The sequence below is a fragment of the Berghia stephanieae genome, chromosome 12 (genome assembly GCF_034508935.2).
Source record: "Berghia stephanieae isolate SIO BIC M18660-M18661 chromosome 12, UCSD_Bste_1.3, whole genome shotgun sequence".
In the NCBI taxonomy this organism is placed as follows: Eukaryota; Metazoa; Mollusca; class Gastropoda; order Nudibranchia; family Aeolidiidae; genus Berghia; species Berghia stephanieae.
The window spans coordinates 31,610,209-31,635,208 of NC_088371.1; the positions used below are offsets into that span (position 1 = coordinate 31,610,209).

At 37.2% G+C, this 25,000-nt stretch overlaps 2 protein-coding genes across 18 annotated transcripts in view; one reads left to right on the forward strand and one right to left on the reverse strand.

The window, feature by feature from the left end:
• LOC144958402 (alpha-(1,3)-fucosyltransferase C-like) overlaps positions 1–12,413 on the forward strand; it is a 26,450-nt gene extending 14,037 nt beyond the window's left edge. For all 4 annotated transcript variants that reach the window (XM_078890404.1, XM_078890403.1, XM_078890405.1 and 1 more), the window contains 2 exons: positions 5,987–6,081; positions 7,758–12,413. In XM_078890404.1, the coding sequence (XP_078746530.1) occupies positions 5,987–6,081; positions 7,758–8,249 (587 nt within the window). In that variant the 3' untranslated portion in view covers positions 8,250–12,413. The remainder of the gene's footprint in view (positions 1–5,986; positions 6,082–7,757) is intronic.
• An 8,496-nt stretch (positions 12,414–20,909) lies between these two features.
• The window catches only part of LOC144958190 (glycoprotein 3-alpha-L-fucosyltransferase A-like), a 48,646-nt gene continuing 44,555 nt past the window's right edge, over positions 20,910–25,000 (reverse strand). For all 14 annotated transcript variants that reach the window (XM_078889977.1, XM_078889982.1, XM_078889987.1 and 11 more), the window contains one exon: positions 20,910–23,896. In XM_078889977.1, coding sequence (XP_078746103.1) covers positions 23,396–23,896 — 501 coding nt within the window. In that variant the 3' untranslated portion in view covers positions 20,910–23,395. The remainder of the gene's footprint in view (positions 23,897–25,000) is intronic.

The window sequence follows — 25,000 nt, forward strand, 5'->3', positions numbered from 1 at the left end:
TATGTAACCTATTATTATTTTACAAAAGCTTGTTATCCATAGATAGGTTGTTTCCTAAGTTTGAAGGGGGGGGGGGGGGGGGGGGGGTTGGAAGAAGTGAAGAGTTAACGAAAGATCATATTATGAGAGACGTTGCATATAGATAGAATGCGCTTGGCCAAGGAGTTCACAACATTGCCATCCGGAAGTATAACGGACCAACACACAAACTCTATGTAACCATGTACTTTTATAGTCTGGTTAATACAGTTTAGTGAGAACAACTCACAAACACGGATGGCAAAAACAATAACAAAGGCCTGAGTGACGTCATCTTCGAACTATCTATAGAGCAGAACTAATATCTTGTTACATTTAATTTAACCCTTTTACTCCGTGTTCTGATATCTTCCAAGTCATACATCTGCGACTTCGCGAAGTCCGAGGTTTTAGAGTCTTTGGCAAGATGTGGGTCACTCGACTGATAATCGATTGATATTTGAAGGACGAGTTTTCTGGGCAAATTTTTTAAAACGTGTTTTCAAAATTTTTTTTTTTTTTCAAATTGAGCTTTCTATAGCGCAATATCCACTATATGTGCTCAAAGCGCTTTACAAGGGGTCCCTGGTTAACAGCAACATTTAACATGTAGGACGGAACATGACGCCTGTTAGGCGATATTACAATTTTTCGGACAAAGACAACGCAGTTAACGACCAGGTACTCATTTTACACCTGAGTACGGTGAGAGAATGTGAGTAAAGAGCCTTTTCCAAGGACTCAACTATACGCTGAGCGCGAGGCTCGAACCTAGGACCTTCCGATCCGAAAGCGAGTGTCATACCACTAGAGCACATAGCCGCACAAAAAACGTGTTTTCCCAGATTACGGCAGGGTCGTTGTAGCTTATTTGGTTTTTGCATTTTAAGAAATGATTTTAGCCGAACAATGGGAGGGATCTATATTCATGTTTTCGTCCAACAGGTCGTCAATCAAATATTATTTGTTGCTGTGCAACAATGGGCATGATCTATATTACATTTCCGTGTGCTCGAGGTCATTGGTCACATTGGAATATGTGCTCAAAGGGACCCACATAGTGAAAAGCGTTCACGGCTTTCGAACTGTCTCACATCACGATAGGTCATTTTGTTCAGCTTGACACATGGGGCAACTTACAACTTTCTTAAACAAAGCAGCGTGTTTATATTTGCTAAGAAATATCCAATCGTTGGACAGCAACAGATCATGTGATTGATGATTTGTTTGGACGAAAACCTGAATGTAGATCGCTCCCATTTGATTTTTCTTAACAAATGTAAATACGCTGCTTTGTTTACAAAAGTTGTAAGCATACCCATGTGTCAAGCTGAATAAAATGATCAATCGTGATGTTAGATATTTAATAAAGCTGTGAACACTTTTCACAATGTGGGTCACTTTGATCACATTTTCCAATGTGACCAATGACCTCAAGCACATGGAAATTTAATATAGATTATGCCCCTTGATAGTTAATCTCTTACCTCTTGTTGATACAATGCTGCCGCTGGTTTTACAAATACAGTTAATATGCGATGTTAACCAAATAGCACATACTGTGTTCTTCAATAAAACGGTAGTATGCACGTCAAGCGTTTAACTATTATGTTTTTGTATGAGTCTTCAGTTCTTCAACCAACACACTGTGCATGCGCTTTTGAAAAGTAGTACGTCAGATACTTGGCTACACCCTGATTTAGAGTTACTTGGCCTATCCTTTGCGTGATCCCTTGGATCTTAAAAAAGCACTGCTAACACCCCATTCAAAAATTAGGTGTGGCCATTCAACCGAACTCAGCAGGAGAAGGCTTACCAAACCATTGGGCCGAGGGGTTAGAATGGGAGGTTTTCTACTTTCTACACACATTGCCTGTGCGACAATAACACAGGGCGGTGTAGATAGATCAGGGGGCAAATAAGCCACCGTGTGTTTTGAATAGACCTTACGCCAGTAGATTTATAATGTCTTCTCTTTCATTAGTTTGAATACAACGTTGCGAACAGGTACAACGCGATGAATATAAGATTACAGTTATAGAAATTTAGAGAAAGGCAAATGGGAATTAAGTGAGGTGGTGCGTTAATTTCTAACCCCATTAAGTAAGGCACGTCGAGGGGGAAATTACTCAATATTTTCTTTCAATATATTATAATATTATTATAATTTTATAATAATTTTTGAAAAATGTAAGCATTTATATATCCGTAATATCCACTAAACGTGCCCAAAGCGTTTTACAAGGGTCCAAATCCAACAGCAACACTTAAATGTAGGATGAGACATGACGCCTGTTAGGCGATATAACATTTGGGGGGCGGGGGGGGGGGGGCATAGACACTCTGTTAACGGTCAGGTACTCATTTTACATACGAGTACGGTGAGATAATATGTCCCTGGAAAAGGCTCTTTCCTCACATTCTTTCACGGTACTCATGTGTAAAATGAGTACCTGGCCGTTAACATGCGTTGTCTCCGTCGAAAAAATTGTAATATCGCCAAACAGGCGTCACATCTCGTTCTTCATGTTACTCGTTGCTGTTGAATAACTTTTTTGCTTTTAATATGATAGGGACGTCGATTTGGCACAAGATGCGCGGAAATTCAACGCACACCATATATCTCAGTGCAAATCTATCGTAACTCGATTTACGATAGTTTTCTACCCTACTCCCGAATATAGCCTCATAAATGTTACCCATCGTTTCAAAACGGTATTGTGTCGGAACGAACCAGATGCTTAAAAGCCGAATTAAACGTTAAACTGGTCAAAAATATAAATTGTTGGTATTAGCACCCTAGAATATGGTATCCATTCTCCTCAATAAAACATACAAACTCAACACAAGTCTGATATTTCTGGCTATAAATTCAATGTTCAACTTCTTAACCATCCCAGCTTAATACCGTTTTGAGGCGAAGGGTCACAAATGATGCGTGACCCATCGCCTCAGAACGCGGTCAAGATGGTGAAAATTGAAATTATAGTCAGAATCATGAGACTTGTGCACACATATGTGACCCTCCGCCTCGAAACAGTATTAAGTCGGATTTTTCAATTTTGGGGTTTTGATACCCAATCATAGCTTATTTTATGCTTTAAAAATTGATACCAAATTGATAAAATTCTGATTATGCATTGCCGAGACATGACCGTTTGAAGTAGGGATGTGTAAAAACCAAGTTTTGAGAAAATCGACTTTGACGTGAGGCACCGTTTTCACGCACAGTCAAATCAATGGGCAAAGATAACTCCTTATAGATACGGGCATTGAAAATTTGACGAGAATAGTAAAATTTGCAGAGGCGCCAATTTTCAATTTGACTCAATGGAATTTCAGACACCACACGGAGGAAGTTCAATGCCGAAAGAGGAATTCCCGCACACAAAAAAGGGAATTGGGATGGTATTTGGTATTTTGTGTAAATATTATATAGATCTAAATAGATAACTGATTAGAACTATATTATGATATATCAACACATTGCCAAACACAACCTCAAAGTTGCTTATTTCAAATGAAGTAAAGCTCCAAAACCTAATGGTAGTTATTGTAGTAATGGTGGTAGTGAGATTTATGTGGTGTTGGTGGTTGTAGTGGTAGTGGTAATGATAATGATGTGGTGGTGGTGGTTGTAGTAGTAGAGGTAGTGATGATGATGTGGTGGTGGTGGTTGTAGTAGTAGTGGTAATGATAATGGTGTGGTGGTGGTGGTTGTAGTAGTAGTGGTGATGTGGTGGTGGTAGTGGTGGTTGTAGTAGTAGTGGTCGTGGTGAAAATGTGGTGGGGGTGGTTGTAGTGTGTGTGTGTGTGTGCGTGTGTATATTTGTGTTTGTGTGAAGAGAGAGAGAGAGAGAGAGAGAGAGAGAGAGAGAGAGAGAGAGAGAGAGAGAGAGAGAGAGAGAGAGAGAGAGAGATATTTGAGCTAAATTTGTTTGAAGGGTCTTATTGTGTGGGGCTTATTGTGTAATGACATACATAAAAACATGTTATTGAATCTCTCAAGATTTCTTAGCGTTCACCACATTGTTGATTGTCTAAAAAGACTCCCCCCCCCCCCCCCTTCTTTCAGTATACAAAGAAAGCACGACAAAACGAACTTCTCTCTCTCTCTCTCTCTCTCTCTCTCTCTCTCTCTCTCTCTCTCTCTCTCTCTCTCTCTCTCTTTCTTTCTCTCTCTCTCTCTCTCAGTGTGTGTGTGTGTGTGTGTGTGTGTGTGTTTGAGCTCTCTTCTTTTCATCTTTCTATCTATCTATCTATCTATCTATCTATCTATCTATCTATCTATCTATCTATCTATCTATCTATCTATCTATATCTATCTATCTATCTATCTATCTACTACTCTATCTATTATCTATTATCTTCTATCTATCTATCTATCTATCTATCTATCTATCTATCTATCTATCTATCTATCTATCTATCTATCTATCTATCTATCTATCTATCTATCTATCTATCTATCTATCTATCTATCTATCATTTTTTAGTTACACGCCTTTCCATCGGCAGTTCATTAATTGTTGAAGGCTCTATTTACTATTCTGTTTTTGTACTTAAAAGTAAATGTTTATCCTACAACAATCTCTGTAAGTGTAAGATTAGGCAACTGTTGTCCTATTAAAGTCTTGACATGTCCTATAATTTCATGAATAAAGAAAGAGGGACAAAGGACCCTCACCTCGATCATTAACCAATGCAGCTAGACAAAGAAATAATATCACGTGATGTGTAACAAAATGTACAAACACACATGCGTTCTGACGTCATGACACATTGCCGGGCATTTTAATGGCCAACAGGCGCATGTGATGAACGTTGACCAATTAGAAGCATTCATTTGTAAGGTTGTCAGAGGAAAACCTAGACTTGTTTACAGTTTTTAAAGTTCATTATTGGTTGAACCATGAAATTGTGGAAACGGTGACGCTTTCTCTGAGATAGATAAGACACGCCCTTTGATGTGGTATGTAATGAATGTAGTTTCTGAAACAACCAATAACTGAAATTTGATCATTTTGACCATTTCCACATTAAAACCGGTTTTCTTTGTTTTCCAAATCCCGCTTCGAGGCGTAGGGTCACATATTAAATTTTTTATCTTTTATCTCACCGTACTCAGGTGTAAAATAAGTACTACCTGGCCGTTAACAGCATTGTCTCCGTCCGAAAAAAAAATTAAAATCGCCTAACAGGCGTAATGCCGCGTCTTACATGTTAAGTGTTACTGTTGGCCAGGGACCCTTTGTAAAGCGCTTTGAGCACATTTAGTGCGTATTGCGCTATATAAATGCTCTAGTTTATTAAGAAGAAGTTATATAAAATTTTAAGAAGCGAAAAAGTAAAATGTCAAATGTTTTGAATTTCAAAACTCAATTTTTTAAACGCAATACAACACAGTAGACATGCTAATGTTGCGTAAAATAAGCTTTACAAAATAGCATTTTAAGTATAACAAAAAATATAACAAATTTTTTTTCTTCAAATTTTGTGATACATAAAGCAAATCTGAATGAGAAAAATGCTGTTTGTATTCGTAATGGCTATGACACCCGTTGTGGTATGACACTCGCGTTCGGATCATGTCCTTGGTTCGAGCCTCGGTCGGCGCATAGTTGAGTCCTTGGAAAAGACGCATTACTCACATTCTCTCATCATACTCAGGTGTAAAATAAGTACCAGGTCGTCAACAGCGTTGTCTCTGTCGGAAAAAGTGTAATATCGCCTAACAGGCGTCGTCATGTCTTGTTCTACATGTTACGTGACGCTGTTGGTCAGGGACCCTTTTTAAAGCGCTTTGAGCACATTTAGTGGATATTGCGCTATATAAAAGCTCTATTTTTTTTCCATTTTCCTATTGTTGATAAGGAGATTCACTTTTGGTCACGTCTGGTTCATCCGGATATCGGATGGAGACGGTCGGTACGTACATATTATATTAATGATATCTTTATATTTCCAGTTGATGCGGCCAAACGGAAGACTAAAACTGCAGCCTGGTGGGTCAGTCATTGTAAAACCAATTCCAAAAGACAAGAATACGTTGAAGAAATGAAGGTAAATTAACTATACAATCGAGCACTGTTTCCTCGATCCTCTCAAGAAATGCACAGAAAAAAAAGTTTGATGAACTATAGTTCGAGTAAACCGTGGACAAAGAATAGTAAGGAAACTATTCGGAAGATAACATCCCAGGCCAAACTGCAATGACAGAATATTTCCTTCATGGCAACAAATATGTAGGGAGACCACCAACATCAATAGTAACTACTCTGAACCAGGATCTCTCTACATATCAGACATTTCTGGATTCAGATGAGGCCGAATTAGTCCCAGAGGAACTAAGAAATACTGCAATGCCCTCCGTACTAAAGTCACAACAAGATCTTGGCAGCCTCAAAACTCTGGCCCAGGACCGTGACCAATGGAAACAATTAACAACATGGATGGAGATAGCAGCTATATGTGACCCCTCGTCTCAAAACGGTATTATGCTAAAAAGTCAAATTATAGTTAAAATGGTCAAAAACATGAAACGTTGGTAATTAGCACAGTAAAATATGATAATCCTTCTCGTCAATAAAGCATATAAACTCAACTTGAGCATGATATTTCTGGCTACAAATTCCATTTTCAGCATCTTAATCATTCCGACTTAATACCGTTTTGAGGCAAAGAGTCACATATTTATCGACCATGACTGAATCACACAATTCTCAGCAAACGTCATTCTACTAATACTATTCGGAAGATTCGAATGAGTTCGAGGAAATTGTATGTTTGATGAAACCGTGTTCGTGTTGATGTGTAAGGAAGTAAATAACAATGTGAAATTGAATGTCATCTTCAATTTAATTACGAACACAGATAAAACGGACGTTTCGCGTTTCCCCTTTATCAACAAAACAGGATGAATGAAACACAACAGATGAATGAGATAATTTGGTAGTGGCTTTGTTAAAATGAATAAACAAAACATTGACGGGTAGGAAATAGTATCTTTGTAAGGAAGCACGAATTAAAATAAAACAATATATATTTCTAAAAGGTGCGCAATTAATTAAGTGGAAAGAGGGGAGGTGGAGCGGGACTGTGTAATGCAGTTTAGAAAGTGATAAAGGGGAAACCTGAAACGTTCGTTTTATCTGTTTTCGTAATTAAATTGAAGCTTACATTCAATTTCACATTGTTATTTATTTCTTCGAGCTTCGAGCAGCAACATTTACATTGTGTGTAAGGAAGTAACGTTGTACAACACGGATCTACGTCGCTTTACGACGACATGCTTGAGTATTCCAGGAATTCATTGAAAATTATAATAATGATGATGATTGTGATGATGGTGGTGATGATGATAATGATGGTAGTGATGATAATGATAATGATGATAAGGATGAAGAAGAGCAGGAGGTTGATGACTATGATGATGACCGTGATGGTGATCGTAGCAGTATTAGTATTAATTTTAGCAGTAGTAGTAGTAGTAGTAGTAGTAGTAGTAGTAGTAGTAGTAGTAGTAGTAGTAGTAGTAGTAGTAGTAGTAGTAGTAGTAGTAGTAGTAGTAGTAGTAGTAGTAGTAGTAGTAGTAGTAGTAGTAGTAGTAGATGCTTCTTTAATGCTTCTTACAAGCATTTTACGTTTTACGACTTTTACGTTGAGATCTTTTCTTGAAATCAATATACATACATCTATAATATAAAGTAATGTTATTTCTTTATTTCTTCTGCCCCCAGAAATATATTCCCGACATTGACATCTATGGAGCATGCGGGAGCCTAGTTTGCCCTACTGGTCACAATGATGAATGCTGGAAAAGCCTCAACACAACCTACCGATTTTACCTGTCCTTCGAAAACACGTTTTGCCCAGAATACGTCACAGAAAAATTCTACAAAGCATTCCGGTATCGATACCCTGTCATTCCAGTTGTGCGGGGCGGATTTGAATACAACAAGCACTTCCCCAAAAATATTCTTATCAATGCCGCAAATTTTGCCAGTGCTAAAGAGTTAGCGTTCTACTTAATAGGATTGTCAAAAGATCCGGTAAGACTTGGTAAGATGTACAAAGACAAGGATCGATTTGCTATCTTGAACAGGAAGATGGACTGGTGTGACTTCTGCGAGAAGATGCATACAGGAGGATTCAAAAGGCAAGTGATTCACGACGTCATCAAATATTCGCATAGCAGACCGTGCTGGGATGCACCAAACGACATAAAGTGATGACTGTGAATAAATTATATAAACTACATACACATTTAATTTGTCTCATAAGTTTTATTGAAACTTTAATTGATTGGATATTGTGTTATGATGTGTAGAAATTAATTTATGTGTTATTTTCAAAGTGAGGCAAGCGCCAAATGAAAAAAAAAGATGGATCAATGTGTTCAACTTTGTATTGTGACCTAGGTGCGTACACATTGCAGGTCTGACAGCCGAACGCAATCGGGAAGAAAATCGTGACGTCACATCTTCTATACTTCCAGTTCCAAAATCATTGTTTTTTTTTCAAAATGGCGGCGCTGAATAGCGACGCACAGTTACACCTATGTGATGAATTCTTTTGATATTTATTTGTTTCATGACAACATTTCACTCATTTACGTATTAAACGTTGTATGATTGTTCGTATTAATGAATGGTATGTACTTCAAACTTTAAAGTTTAGAGTTCTGCTTCAAATCCTCGGAAAAATCGTTCGTATCAATGTTTTTGTCTCAAGGAAATCGAAATGGCGGCGGCCTTGTTTACTTCCGACACAAAAGTGCACCACTTATTTCATCTTATTTCGCGATTTGTTGATTGAAGACCTATCCTTCGCTTAATATTATATAAAGCGTTGTATGATGATTTAGAATTACAAAGAGGCATCAAAAATAATAAACCATCCTATTGATGAAGTAGAAAGAATTCATGGAAAAGCAATAGAAAGGAAAGCATTCTCAATTACCAACAATAAAAAAACATATTTTATACCATGAATTTGGTCTTTTGCCATCTGGGAGAAGTTTTTGTCAGATTAAATGTGGAACTAACAAGTATAAATCAACGTTCATTCTATCAGCAATAAAAATGTTGAATATTTCATATGGTACAGCAAAACCAAGGATTCATGCGTTGACTGATTGACTGATTAATTTGTTTAATGTTAGGCTAGATGAAGTGACCAATTGATAATGATGATAATATTTGGTGTTGAATTGCCAAGAATGTAACGAATTGAAAATGAAATGAATATGTTAATGTTGTGTATGTCGCATGCGTTAAAGAAAGAGAGGAAGAGAGAGAGGGAGAGAGAGAGAGAGAGAGAGAGAGAGAGAGAGAGAGAGAGAGAGAGAATGGGTAGGAGTGAGGTGTCTGTTCAATGTTATAGTTATCATATAACGTTATGACAAGTGTAACTAAATGACAAATTGCCATATTTATGGACAATAAAGATCTATTATTATTATTATTATTATTATTATTATTATTATTATTATTATTATTATTATTATTGTTACCAATCCTTCGGCGGACAAATGATAATAGGTAATATGTTGTCTCGTTCGGTGACATAACTATTTTAGTAGCATTCTAAGGATTACTGGACCTAAAAGAGAGAAAATAGATGTTTTTTTTTTATTGACGACCAAGATATATTTAGACTAGAGAATAACACCCCATCATTCCGAAACCAGAGGATCCATTACACTACCTCCGGAAGTCGATTTTGCACTTTCAACGTGACAGGAACCGGTTTTTACGCCATACTTTTGTTCCTTATTATTGGATTGTTTCCGCGTTGTTATTATGGAGAATATCGTGGTTTGGTTTGAGAGTATTTCCATAACAACCTGGCATGGCAGTTTTTTTGCATCGCGTGCGGGCGCAAAATATCACTGATTTGTATTGCAGCCCCAAAATCTGCAATTTTTTTTTTGCAAATTTTCAAGAATTTGCTAACAAAAAAAAAAGGCGAAAAAAAGACGATTTTTTTTTCTTTTAATTTGATAGCTCGTGTAGAACGTGAAAGATAATTAATCAAGAGTAGTTTCTTTTTTACTATTCCATTTTCTTCCTTTTTACTGGCGCTGATATGACCTTGCATTTATTGCAAGCGCCGTGAAACCCTTAAAAACAAACAAAAACCTTTCTTTTTCATGAACTAATTATGGATTTTTAGGAATATTACTCGCAATTTTTTGGTGAAAATTTTGCTGTTTTTAGCTTGCAAAATTTGGGATTTATTTGTTGTAAAAAACCGCCATGTCAGAACACCAAATGAGTGAGCCATATCAATTTGGGTTATCAAACTTACACATAAGCACATGGCGATTCTACCCAAACAGTTGATCTGCTATTATGACAAAAGGGAAAATTGTCAGAAATAGAAAATATAAGTTTCTGCTTCTTTATTTTTAAAGTCAAGAGATAAAACTCAATCACTTAAAAAGAAACATTAAAAGCTTGAGCTTTTATGTAGAGCACTATCCACTAAACGTGCTCAAAGCGCTTTACAAAAGTTTCCTAGCCAACGGCAACACTTAAATTTTAATGTAGGACGAGACTTAACGCCTGTTAGGCGATGTTCCAATTCTTTTCCCGACATAGACAACGCTGTTAACGGCCAGGTACTCATTTTACACGGTGAGAGAATGTGAGTAAAGAGCCTTTCCAAGGACTCAACTATGCACCGTTCAGAGCGGGACTCGAACCCAGGACGTTCTGTCCGAAGGCTAGTGTCATACCAAATAGACCACATAGCCTAGATCAGGACTCCTAGGTGCTTATTTACGTTTTTTAAAATGCCGGCACGTAAATGATGACCCGCCACCCTCGGATCAGGATTTTGTTCTATAGTACTTGAATATTGTGTGTCCTCCCATCCAGTCTGTTCTATAGTACTTGAATATTGTGTGTCCTCCCATCCAGTCTGTTCTATAGTACTTGAATATTGTGTGTCCTCCCATCCAGTCTGTTCTATAGTACTTGAATATTGTGTGTCCTCCCATCCAGTCTGTTCTATAGTACTTGAATATTGTGTGTCCTCCCATCCAGTCTGTTCTATAGTACTTGAATATTGTGTGTCCTCCCATCCAGTCTGTTCTATAGTACTTGAATATTGTGTGTCCTCCCATCCAGTCTGTTCTATAGTACTTGAATATTGTGTGTCCTTCCATCCAGTCTGTTCTATAGTACTTGAATATTGTGTGTCCTTCCGTCCAGTCTGTTCTATAGTACTTGAATATTGTGTGTCCTCCCATCCAGTCTGTTCTATAGTACTTGAATATTGTGTGTCCTCCCATCAGCAGTGCAGATAAAGTAAGGGCATTAATCTTGTTTTTTTTTCATCGTCATGGCTTGACTCATTAATAAATACTACGTTATCCCTTGCCTTATTATTTATTGAATGCATTTCGTCTTATTTATTTATTTTATTATTATTTTGGTGTTAATGATGTTTTTATTTTGGTTTGTTTGTTATTGTTGTTGTTGTTGTTGTTGTTAGTGGTGGTGGTTTGTTTTCTTTTGTTGTTGTCTTTTTGTTTTTGTTTTTTGTTTGTTTGATTTTTGAATAAAATTTTATATCGTTTGCTTTCCATGCAAGCCACAACAAATGGATTCTAACAGGGTTCCTTTTCAAAGCTTGGATTATACATTGAGAGAGAGAGAGAGAGAGAGAGAGAGAGAGAGAGTAAGTGAGAGGGAGAGAGAGAGAGAGAGGAGAGAATGGGAGAGAGAGAGAGAGAGGGAGAGAGAGAATGGGAGAGAGAGGGAGGGAGAAGAAAGGGAGAGAGTGAGAGGGAGAGAGAGGGAGAGAGAGAGAGAGAGAGAGAGAGAGAGAGAGAGAGAGGGGGAGGGAGAGAGAGAATGGGAGAGAGAGGGAGGGAGAAGAAAGGGAGAGAGTGAGAGGGAGAGAGAGGGGGAGAGAGAGAGAGGGGGAAAGAGAAAGTGAGAGAGAATGGGAGAGAGAGAGTGAGAGATAGGGAGAGAGATAGATAGATAGATAGATAGATAGATAGATAGATAGAGAGAGAGAGAGAGATAATCTCTGTTCTAAAAAATTGTAATAACGCCTAACAGGCGTCATGTCTCGTCCTAAATGTTAAGTGTTGTTGTTGGCCAGGAACTCTTTGTAAAGCGCTTTGAGCATGTTTAACGGATATTGCGCTATATAAAAAAGCTCAAAGCTCAATTCTCTGGCCAATATTTAAAAAATGTGTTTTTCGAGAGTACGGCAAAATTCTCTATGACGTGAAAGGTAAGAGAGATGAGTGCGTTGTTAACGAATCGACATAATATTTATTTCAAATCTTAAATGTTTTCCGTTCTGTTAAAACTTATCTATGTCGGGTTTATGAATTGAATAAAATTGAGGGTACAATACTTATGTCAAATACATTGTGTGCTTATGTGTCTTTGTTTATTCTGTTCGGTTTTCATTATTTCAGTACCACCTGCGCTTGTCGCAATTTATGTCAAAAAGTTGCCAAAAGTGGCCCGAACAATAATGGTGAAAGTTGCCATAAATGTTTACACTTTCAACTCTTGGTAACGACGTATTATAGCAATATGTTAGTATAGATAGAACGAAATTGACGTCACTCACTTATTTGTTATTGATTTTAGCCAAGCTTTTTTATGAATAATTCTCATTAAATTGTATCAATCAGACTATAGACAGAACGAAGATGACGTCACTCAAGTCTTTGTTATTGTTTTTTGCCATCCCCGTTTATGAGTTCTTTTCACTAAACTGTATGAACCAGACTATAAATGTTTATGGTTACACAGAGTTTTGTGTGTTGGTCCGTTATACTTCCGGATGGTAAGGTTGTGAACTCATTAGCCAAGCGCATACTATCTATAAACGTTCAAAGTTGCACAGAATTTTGTGTATTTGATACGTTATATCTGGCTGGCGTATGTTATGAGCTTTTTAGATAAACGCAATGCATCAATAGGTAGATTAATTAGAGAAGGCTCTTTACTCACATTCTCTCACCGTACTCAGGTGTAAATTGAGTACCTGGCCGTTCACAGCTTTGTCTCTGTCCGAAAAAATGTAACATCACCTAACAGGCGTCCTAAATGTTAGCTGTTGCTGTTGGCCAGGGACCCCTTGTAAAGCGCTTTGAGCACATTTAGTGGATATCGCGCTACATAAAAAAGCTCAATTAAAGCTCAATTAATTAATCCAAAGCTCCAGGATTTGTCTTGCTCCGTTTTAGGTTTGCATAATGATAATGCCATTTGTACTCAGAGTGTCCACAGAGTGGCAAATGTGAAAGTTATAGGTTTCACAACAGAATGAAATCAAAATTATTAGAACAATACATGACCAACCACAGAAAATTTACAAATGTGTCAGTGCATGACATAATCAGTCTGAAGGTGAACATTTTGGATTTGCATTTAAATTTTTTTTCTAAAATAATATGCTCCCCATGCTCAGAGCATTTTGATCTTTATTTGAAGTAGATCGGTTGATTGTTCATGAAGTTATGGTCAGATGTATGGGAAAGGTATCCAGCAACCTTTCTTAAATTTCATACTTTTGCAACTTGACTAGCTGTAAAAATATTTAGAAGTGAAATTAAATTTTGATGTTTCCAGAAGATGTAGAAAAAGGGTTGATTTAATCATTTATGACAAGAACTAAAAAAATTGACCTTCTAACTAATCTTGGCAATATCTCAGTTCAAACCTTTTCACCATCCGACTGATTATGTCATTCACTGTAACAAATATGGAAGTATGCCCACTTTTCTTCAGAATGACCGTTTTGACAATAAACGTGTGTAATTCCATGAAAGTACAGACTTAAATGAAACGTATGGAATAACTCTCTCGTGTATGGAAAGACTTGAACGTACTCGGTCTTGGGGGAAATATTATGCCCCCACAACGACACACAACAACTGGCAGGAAAAACACCAAGGGTGTACATAACTGAGAATTGAAGGAACGAGTTGATTTCGCTTTGCTCTTTGTAAAATTTTTAAAAGCCTGTTGATGAATAATTCTCACTAAGTTACTAAAATAATAATAACAATAATAATAATAATAATAATAATAATAATAATAATAATAATAATAATAATAATAATAATAATAATAATAATAATAATAATAATAATAATAATAATAATAATAGTAATAATAATAATATATACTTTATTCATCCCAAAAAATGGAAATTCGTTTACAGACGTGGCATGCATAAAAATGTATAAACACAAATTTGAGAACCTATATCGACAATGTATACATAAATACATATATATATATATATATATATATATATATATATATATATATATATATATATATATATATATATATATATATATATATATATATATATATGAAAATGCACAAAAATGTATAAAATATATAACCAAGAACCAATAGCGACACTTTATATATTAATTTGATAAATATACGGTTCCTACACTCTTGCTCTTTGGAATTCCATTCGTGTACCCAACAGACCAATCAGAACATAAACGTTAAAGGTTACGCACAGTGTTGTGTGTTGGTATGTTTAATTTGGCTGGCGGATGTTTTGGGTATTTTGTCTAAACACAGAGCATCACACATTTTTATAGAACTACATCAAAACAATAACAAAAATAAAAACATAATACGCCATGAAATTATGACATTGGGAGAAAAATCAAAAAGGAAAAGTAATAATAGATATAAAATAGTACTGCACATACTATATTTTCGCTTTGCTTTTTACTGGCATTTTTATTGCAAAAATCATTCATTGTCATCGTAATCTTTGTGGTCATCATCATCTACAAGACTGAGAGAATAATAATAATAATAATAATAATAATAATAATAATAATAAATAATAATAATAATGATAATTATAATAATAATAATAATAATAACAATAATACTACTACTACTACTACTACTACTACTATTACTACTACTACTACTACTACTACTACTACTACTACTACTACTACTACTACTACTACTACTAATAATAATAATAATAATAATAATAATAATAATAATAATAATAATAATAAGAAGAAGAAGAAGAAGAAAAAGAAGAAGAAGAAAATGATGATGACAACGACGACGACGACGACGATGATGATGGTGATGATGATGATGATGATGATGATGATGATGATGATGATGATGATGATGATGATGATGATTATGAAGGAGAAGGAGGAAGATGAGAGTGAAGAGGAGGAGGGGAGGATGAGGAGAAAAAGATAATGAGAAAAAGAAGGGTAAGACGATTGTCCCGAGGGTGTCAAGTCTGTTGAATAAAGAGGGTGAGACAGCGCTGTCCAATCAAATGATGCGATTACCTCCCTTGTCCTGGCGCTTGTGTGGTCATGAAGAAACAGAACTCTTTCCATCTACTCCAAATCCGGTCTGACTCAGCAGTAGTAGCCTCTTGTGGTTCTCACACTACTATGTTATGACGATCGACCCAATCAGCAAAGTCCGGTCCGCATTCGTGCACCGTCATGAACCCGCCTGGTAGCATCGTCACAACACACCGTTCAACTAGATGCTCTGACTCAGCGAATTCTTGCTTTCAGCTGCTTTAGAGTCTGTATGTACAGCTTAGAGTTGACAGTGGCACCCCGTGGTAGGAAATCGACGAGGTTCACACCTCTAATGTCCCAAAACACTGTTGCTATAAGTTTTCCAACTGATATCTCAGTCCCTGGGGAAAAAGGGATGGCGCCATTCCAATTCCATTGATTGTCCCTTCGACTCAAGTACATAATAATGAGCCCAGATTCCATCTCCAGTGATTCTTCTACTGAAAAAGGCTACCATCTGTCCCACTTAGCCGGAGCAATTCACTCTTTCACGCATGTGATCTGGAGTCAACTGCCTAGGTACCCGATAAGCACAGGCCTTTGAGAATCTCAAGGATTTAACGAGATAGTGTGCACTTCCATGACTGATTTCAAAGTCTCCTGCCATCTCATCAAGTGATATTCTTCTGTCAGATTTGATCAATGCTTCTCTTTTTATTTGATTTACTGAGATGACACTGCTTGAAGGACGACCGTCACGAATCTTGTCAGATAAAGACAAGGTTGAGAGGGTGTCAGATTGTGTGTTGGTGGTGGTTGGTTTCACATTTTATTCTAATTGGCGATATACACGTTCAACCCACCTGAAAACACTGCTTCTACCTAATGCCTGCCTTTCTCAAGGCGTTTGAAAATATGACTCGAGTTTTCTCATTCGAGAACAAGAAATCCAATGACAGCTCTGTGTCGCTGACCGACATCCATAGAGGCATCCATTTTTAACTGCCATAATCTTTTCAAAATAATTTTGATGGAATTAAAATTTTCAACTTTTGGCTTCGAGAGTACATGTATTGAGCGAGATATGACGTTATATGGAATAAAATGAACTCAGTAGGAGATTAGTCCCATTACTTTTTGACTCACCCAAGAAGATACATTACTGATTGTATCTCAGGGATTGACGCGCATTAGGAGGAGAGGGCAGTGTGTTCGCATTGCGGTCGTACTAGATTGGATTCATATTAAGACCACAAAAATAAGACATCTTATGTGGCAACTCATGAGTTCGCGCATTCCATGTTAACTTGTCAAATGCTGAGAAATCTGAATTAAATTTTCATGATATTAGTATATATTTATTTAAAGTAGGCGTATCGAAGTGTTTGAACATAGTTTTTAAAAATATGAAAAGCCATGATCTATTTTTTTTTTTCAAAAATGGTCATGACTACAAGCTTTGATTCAGTTTATTGATCATGAAAGTTATTCTGCCCCATGGTGGCCAGGAGGTCACACTGTGTCTTCTATCCCCAATATCTGCTTTTCGAGTTGCGTTATGTCTTTGTCTTGGAATGGGATTATTTAGTTCTGTCTTGGCCCTGGCCGAGCACTTGAGTGGGAGAGAAACAGTATTCAAATGTATAGTTATAGATTTAGGAGATAATGTATTTTTCCTTGTAAATTATCTCTTTGTTATGTACTGTTAGATTTTTTGTTTTAAATATTTCGGGGACATGTGCTTGTGTCAGGATGGGACTTGTAGGTGATCTCAAACTAAGCACACTGATGGTGTGCTCATGAAATCTACATATGTTCCCTATTTGAACCATTCCCCTTTGTTTTATTTGTTCTTATCTGATTTGAATTGTAAAATTATTCACTTTTTTGACTCTCTCACTGTCTTCCTTTAACTGGTGCTGAAATGATCTAAATGTGTCGCAACCGCCGTAAAACACTCAAAAACAAACAAATAAATTTATTCTACCTCACTCGAGTACGGCTATGTGGTCTAGTGGTATGAAACTAGCTTTCGGATCGGAAGGTCCCGGGTTCGAGCTTTGCGCTCGGCGCATAGTTGAGTCCTTGGAAAAGGCTCTTTACTCACATTCTCTCACCGTACTCAGGTGTAAAACGAGTACCTGGCCGTTAACAGCGTTGTCTTTGTCCGGAAAATTGTAATATCGCCTAACAGGCGTCATGTCCCGTCCTATATGTTAAATGTTGCTGTTGGTCAGGGACCCTTTGTAAACCGCTTTGAGCACATTTAGTGGATATTGCGCTATATAAATCTCAATTTTTGAAGCTCAATTTTGAGTACGGTTTCCTCGAACACGATTTTCTTAACACACGGATTTTTTAACGACTTATTCTATAATGTCCCGAATAACTCTTTGTATTTCACACGTTCAGAACAGACAGCCAATGTAGCTCCCGCAAAAGCGGAGTGGCTTCGTCCCTTTTATCCTTTTTGAAATATTATGAGTCGTACCGCACTGTTCTGGATCATTTGGGGGGGGGGGGGGGGGAGGGGGGGGGGCTGATTCATGTTTTCCTTTGTAGCACCAAACAACAAGGAATTGCAATAGTCCAGTTTGGAGGGGACTAACAAGACAACCATCTTTTTGCACGAATCCTTAATCAGAAATGGCCTTTGTTGTGGTTTCTTCGAACTGTTTTTCACGTCGCCGGGAGTTCCAGGAAATTGTGCTTGAGTGCATTTTTTAAAAAGAATCACCCAATAACGGTAACCAGCTTTATTGCAATATTTTCCATTTGCTGATGGGTTCAAATGATTGTGTTTCCACAATTATCAATAGAATGTTTTTGCGCTTGTTCTTGTTCTTGTGTTTGAGGAGAACAAGATGAGGCCAGATTTTTGTCACAATATGGCCACTGAGTACGCTAAAAAATGAATACAAGTGTACACTCTGTGATACATGTAGAACTGTTAAGTAGTTAGGGTGATGTTCAAGAGACCCATTGTTAATGGGACAAAATGTTCAACGTCACACCTGCCTCGCCGCGGCTCTTTAGGTTCCGCACTCAATAGAAGAATCAAGCTAAGGTCTTTACTAGGAGCACAGTTGCTTTAAAGCAATCAAATTAATGTAATTTCTCTTTGCTAAAATGGTTCATATTTTGCTCTTGATTGTCGACACCACTTCCACGTCATAATCATTACTACTATTACGCTTGGCGCATAGTTGGATCCTTGGAGAAGGTTCTTTACTCACATTCTCTCATCGTACTAAGGTGTAAAATGAGTACCTGGCCGTTAACAGCATTGTCCCTGTCCAAAAAAAAAAATGTAATTTCGCCTCACAGGCGTCATGTCCCGTCATACATGTTAAATGTTGCTGTCGACAAGGGACCCCTTGTAAAGCGCTTTGAGCACGTTTAGTGGATATTGCGCTATATTAAAAACTATTCTACCATTACTGTAACCGCCAATACCACATCATAATCACTACCACCACAACAACAAACGCTACCACAACACCATTATCATTAAAGCACAATTTCATATCTAAAAAATCAATATTGACAGGCAAAAACTCAATATTATGAGGTAAACTACTCCTGTAGAAAACAACACGACCACGTCAAAGAAGCAACTTAAATCAACCAGTGGAAAAACACCGATGAAGTCATTGAATGGTTTTAAAATATCTAAAACAAAGAAAATTGCACCTTCCTCTCTTTCGATATTTGCGATTTTTACCACTCCATCACCCCAGACTTACTAAACAAAACATTGGAATTCGCAGCAAAATACACCAACATCACAGAAGAGGAAAACACATCATCAAACATACCAAGCACAGCACACTATACTATGACAACACGCCGTGGACAAAGCGACATAATGATTTCGACGTAACAATGGGTTCGTTCGATGGTGCTGAAACATGCGAAATGGTCGGACTCTACATCCTGTTACAACTGCAACATACACACACATACATCGCCCTCTATAAAGATGACAGCATTTCCTACAAACCAACAAACGACCAAGAGCGAACGAAAACATCAAAAAACAAATCTTCAAAATATTCCAAAACAACAATTTGAAAATCAGGATAGAAGCAAATAAAAAAACAGTTGACTTCCTCGACATCACATTCGACATAAAATCCAATTCATTCCAACCGTTCAGAAAACCAAACAACACCATTAGCTACATTAATAAAACCAGCAACCACCCCAGTTCCGTCATTGAAAACATACCAAAAAACATAGCACTGAGGGTGAGCAAACTTTCGGAAAACAAAGAGATATTCGACGTCGCAGCCACCCCCTACAAAGAAGCACTCACAAAAAGCGGATACAACACACCATTTGAATACAAAGACGCCCCCCTCTCATATAAACCTCAACACACAAGTGAAGAACGCAAAACAAGAAAACGACATATTACTTGGTTCAACCCACCTATCGACAAAAACGTCAGCACAAACATTGGACAGCAGTTCCTGAAGTTAATTGATACACACTTTCCAAAAAACCACAAGCTACATAAAATTATCAACAGGAATACCATAAAAATAAGCTACTCGTGTATGAGCAACATAGAACAAATAATTTCAAGCCACAACAAAAATAATATTAATAAACCACCGACAAGAGCAAAACTCACCCACCAGAAAATGCAACTGCAGAAATAAGGAACATTGCCCGCTAAACAAATAATGTTTAGAATCAAGTTTAATTTGCCAAGCCACAGTCACCGAAACTAAAACAAAAAGCAAGAAAATTATGTAGGACTAACGGAAAATAATTTCAAAACAAGATACAACCTCCACACCTCAACATTTAGAAACACTAACAAAAAACATCCACAAAACTCAGCGAATATATTTGGAAATTAAAAGACAACAAACTAGACCACAACATTTCATGGAAAATTATATCTAAGGCAACAGGATACACACCAACATCAAAACAATGTAGCTTATGCCTGGAAGAGAAATATGATATAATCAAACTCCCTCGTGAAGCCACACTCAACACGAAAAATGAGATGTAAAATACTTGTCCACATCGCCGAAAGTAGTTACTAATCAACTACAAACCTACGGAACCACTTCAACAAGCAACAACACACAACAAACCAAACTCATGTAACACACAGTCCTGGCGATGACTGAAAAGACATGTCATGAACATTTAAATAGTAGTAGTAGTTTTGTGCTTTGGAGCCTTTAGGCCCATAGAGCTGGAAGTTATCCCGGTTTCTATAACGTGTAACAGACAATAGCAATGGCTTGCTATCCGTTGGATAGGACGCTGGTCAATCGCAAAGCACTTTCCGCCAGATCTAACAGACTTATCAACCTAATCACATTGCTGGGTGGACTTGGGGGGGGGGGGGGGGGGAGGGAATCAGAAGAAATCTCGACTGCGCCCGGGATTGATCTCGGTAATTTTGAGTGTGAAGCGAGTGCTCTACCAGCTGAACCCTCGGGACCCCCTATTATACATTTAAATAATGCTGCTTTATTCAGAGTCTAATTTTAGTGAAATTTTACTCGTAATAATTTGACGTCATAAATTGTTATTGAAAAAAATAAAAAGAAGTATTGAATTGTAAGCTTCAATTTATTAGACTAAGACAGATACTGTTGACGTTTCGGGTTCCCCCTTTATCAACATAACAAGTAAAACACGTTTTCACTAATGGAATGGTGATACCGTTAAACTGGATCAATATAGTATGGCACAAAAGATGTATAAGAACATTATGAAAATATGATGTAAAAAATACATTTTCCTTGTTTCAGAATGCGAATCACATTAATTCATTTCATATAAACATAATCTTAATACAAATAAATAAATAACCAACAAAAAAAAACCCCACCAAAATACCCCCAACAAACAAATTAAAAAAAAACCTATGACTGAGATGTATGTGTAGAGCAAGGGATATAGGACCACACATGGTGTCAAGACTGCAGCAAGGGATATACGCCTTCCTTCACCTGATGTCAAGAGCAAGGGGTTATAATATACGCCCACATCATTGCTAAAATCAATGCTCAATCAATGTCATATTCAGATGAAAAGAAGGCATAAACGGTGTGGACTTTATCTACAAGGGAAACCAAATTGTGGCAAATCAATTTGAACAAGTTCTCTGGTCAACCGACTCGTTCCATTTGAGATACAACTGCCTTCTTCTCTTTTTCAAGTACCAAGTCTGTGCCAGACATCGGTGATCATGGTACGCCATTCATCTCTCTGATCAGATAACCTCAAGAAACTAATATTACTCTTCTCTTTCTTTGTCATCCAGCTGTTCAAACAATTTAAATATGTTTTTCTTGGTCTACCTTTACTCTTTTTACCTTCTATCTTTCCTGTGAGAGCAAGATGTTCAATACATTTATGTTGTTTAGGTGCCCTAAAAATTGCATTTGTCTTTTTCTTATTGGACGAATTAGTAACCTTTTAGTTTCAGCTTACTCTAATACTTCTTCATTATTTTTCTTCTCTGTCCTTGAGATTTTAAAAATCCTTCTAAGAAACCAAATCTCTGTTGCCTCCACCTCCTACAGATACACCTGTATTTAATGGAAATTGTGAACACTTGTTTCAACCCACATCAAACGATTACATCCATCAGAAAAATTAGAATCATTATCATCTTGGACTCGGAGGCTAAAGAGTCAAACCCCGCCGTCGATTCGATATTAAGAATACTTAATGGCAACTCCCTTGCAAATTAATTCGACAGCTTCACATCCACGTCTCATTCAGTCAGTCAGACTTGTACGCACCAATAACTCCAATCCTTTGGGTCGAGGGGATTTATTTTATACACTGTACTGCCCTCTTTACGACCAAAATTCGCGAGGGAACGTTTTGTCTGGAGTGTACTCTAATACTGTTTGCTTTCAAATTAACTACCCAAAAGTAGTGAACTTGGAAGTGTCAGTATATGATACTGATTTACACTGAATTCAACTCTTTACGACCGAATTGATGAGTATACACTTGGTCCTGGAGTGTACGCTAACACCGTTCACTTTCAAATGAACTACCCAAAAGTAGTAGTAGTAGAAGTAACAGTAGTAGTAGTAGTAGTAGTAGTAGTAGTAGTAGTAGTAGTAGTAGTAGTAGTAGTAGTAGTAGTAGTAGTAGTAGTAGCAGCAGTTGTAGTAGTAGTAGTAGTAGTAGTAGTAGTAGTAGTAGTAGTAGTAGTGGAAGTAGTAGTAGTAGTAGTAGTAGTAGTAGTAGTAGTAGTAGTAGTAGTAGTAGTAGTAGTAGTAAGCCTCGCAGTCCGAACGACACTTGTTGAAAATTGTGTGATTCAGTCATAGTCGATGACTAAAGCTGCTCTCTTCATCCATGTTGTTAGTTGTTTCCATTGGTCACGGTCATGGGCCAGAGTTTTGAGGCTGTCAAGGTCTTGTTGTGACTTTAGTAGAGGAGGCACTGCAATATTTCTTAGTTCTTCAGGGATTAATTTAGCCTTGTCTGAATTCAGAAATTTCTGATAAGTAGAGACAACCAAGAAGTAGTGCATAGGAGGTGATATAGTGAAGCATCAGACTATGAACTATACACTACCCTCTTTAGGACCAATCTAGATTGGGACACTTTGTCCTGGAATGTACTCTAGCATAGCATCGTTCAATTTCACATTAACTACCCAAAAGTAGTGTGCGAGTAGTAGTAATAAAGGGGAGAATCGGGGTATTAATTTACTACGGTTACGCACGTAGAACAACATTTCGGCCCTAGGCCGACGTCAGGAGACAGACGAAATATCAATTTCTCCTAGAATTTTAAAGTGTTTACTTCTCTTCTGTTCCCAGCTCAAGGGCCGATTAGTATATTCTTCGTGTCGATGCAACATAATTTGCTTTATTTTCTTCATATACTGACTGCTCACATAGACATCCTAAGCTTTTGTCGTTTATACCTACTCTTTTTTTTTGGCTTAACCTTTTCAGTATTAAAACCTAAATCTAGACTTTTCCACTTTGGTGCAAGGCAGCACAAGCACCACATATCCATTCACATTCATAGCATGCCCATAGTCACAAGAAATAAGTAAGTACGTAGCTATTTTCTCCAGCTCATGTCAGGCGAGTGACATATGCCCTTTGCGAAATATTGGCCGAAATCCTTAAAACGTGATATTTCGGCGTTTCCACTTTGGTGCAAGGCGGCACAAACGCTGCATACCCATTTACGATGTTTATACACCCATGGTATCCCCAAGTACATGTTTCTTGCCTCCAAGTACTTCACGTAATTTTTAAAACTACCCGACACGTCCTTTAAAAAAGTCGCCAGATCGGACGGTGATCCAAAATCTGCAGCGTTTATAAACGTATAAGGTGGGAAATATTTTCCATAGTCGAAACCACCACGAACCACGGGTATAATGTATAAATTGGGGGCGAAGAGCTTGAAAAACTTCTCAGTCACGTAATCTTTACAGATGGAATTCTCAAATGACAAGTAGAATTTGTACGTTTTGTTCAGTAAATCCTGTTCCGATCCAAATTGTCCATAACTTTTTTTTCCACACTTGCCATAGATGTCAACGTCAATGTATTTCTAGGTTCGGAAGAGATAATAGAGAAAAACTATTATGAAGACATGTGAGAATAAAACAATTATGAAAAGATGAGAGAGAGATAGGAAGAGATAGATAGATAGATAGATAGATAGATAGATAGATAGATAGATAGAGAGAGTGAGAGAGAGAGAGAGAGAGAGAGAGAGAGAGAAAGAGAAAGAGAGAGATGTTATGAAGAGATAAGATGGGAAAAAACTACTATGAAGCGATGAGGATGATAGAAAATCTATTATAAAGAGACAAAAGAGAAGAAAAAATATTATGAAGAGATGAGAGAGAAAAACTGTTAGGAAGCTATGAGAGAGAAAAACAACCATGAAGGGAAGAGATATAAAATCTAATATGAAGAGATGAGAGAGAAAAACTATTATGATGAAATGTAAGAGAAAAAATTAGTAACAACAAGAGATGAAGTGAGTAGAAAAGTGCCAGAAGACGATAGAGAATAAAATTTTTTCGCGGCGGTGGTGGGGTTTGAACCTGCGACCTTATTGGTACGACAACTCCGCCTGGCAGGTGAGAGCGTGGCTCTACCGTGTGAGCTATCCACGAATACAAAAATATTCGTATCAAACTCAGGTCATTTCTAGAACTCTCTCTCACCCACTTCTGGAAATCGCGGGCTCGCTCGCCAACCAACCATCGCGAAGTTACTTGACCAGCAGTTAAGCTTAATAGCCAATATTCTCAACACAAACATGTAACATAGAAACGATTGAGACATTGAGTATGCGCCATATGAAAAAATTAGTATGTATAGATGAGAGAAAACTACTATGAAGAGATCAGAAAAAAGCATCAAACATCGCTAATTTGATAATTAATTAATGTTTTTCTTTGAGTCTAATAAATTGAACAAAGATATGTAACAATAATGAAACCCTTCTTTACTTTTGAGTGGTTTATAATAATATAAAAAATAAAATGTGAGCTGATCAAGTTTACGAAGGCGACGGCACTGGACGGCATTAATTAATGTCCTTAGAAAGGTTCTCTTTACTCACATTTTCTCACTGCACTCAAGTAAGTGAAACAAGATTACCTGGCCGGTAACAGAGTTGTCTAGTCTTTATAAAAAATGT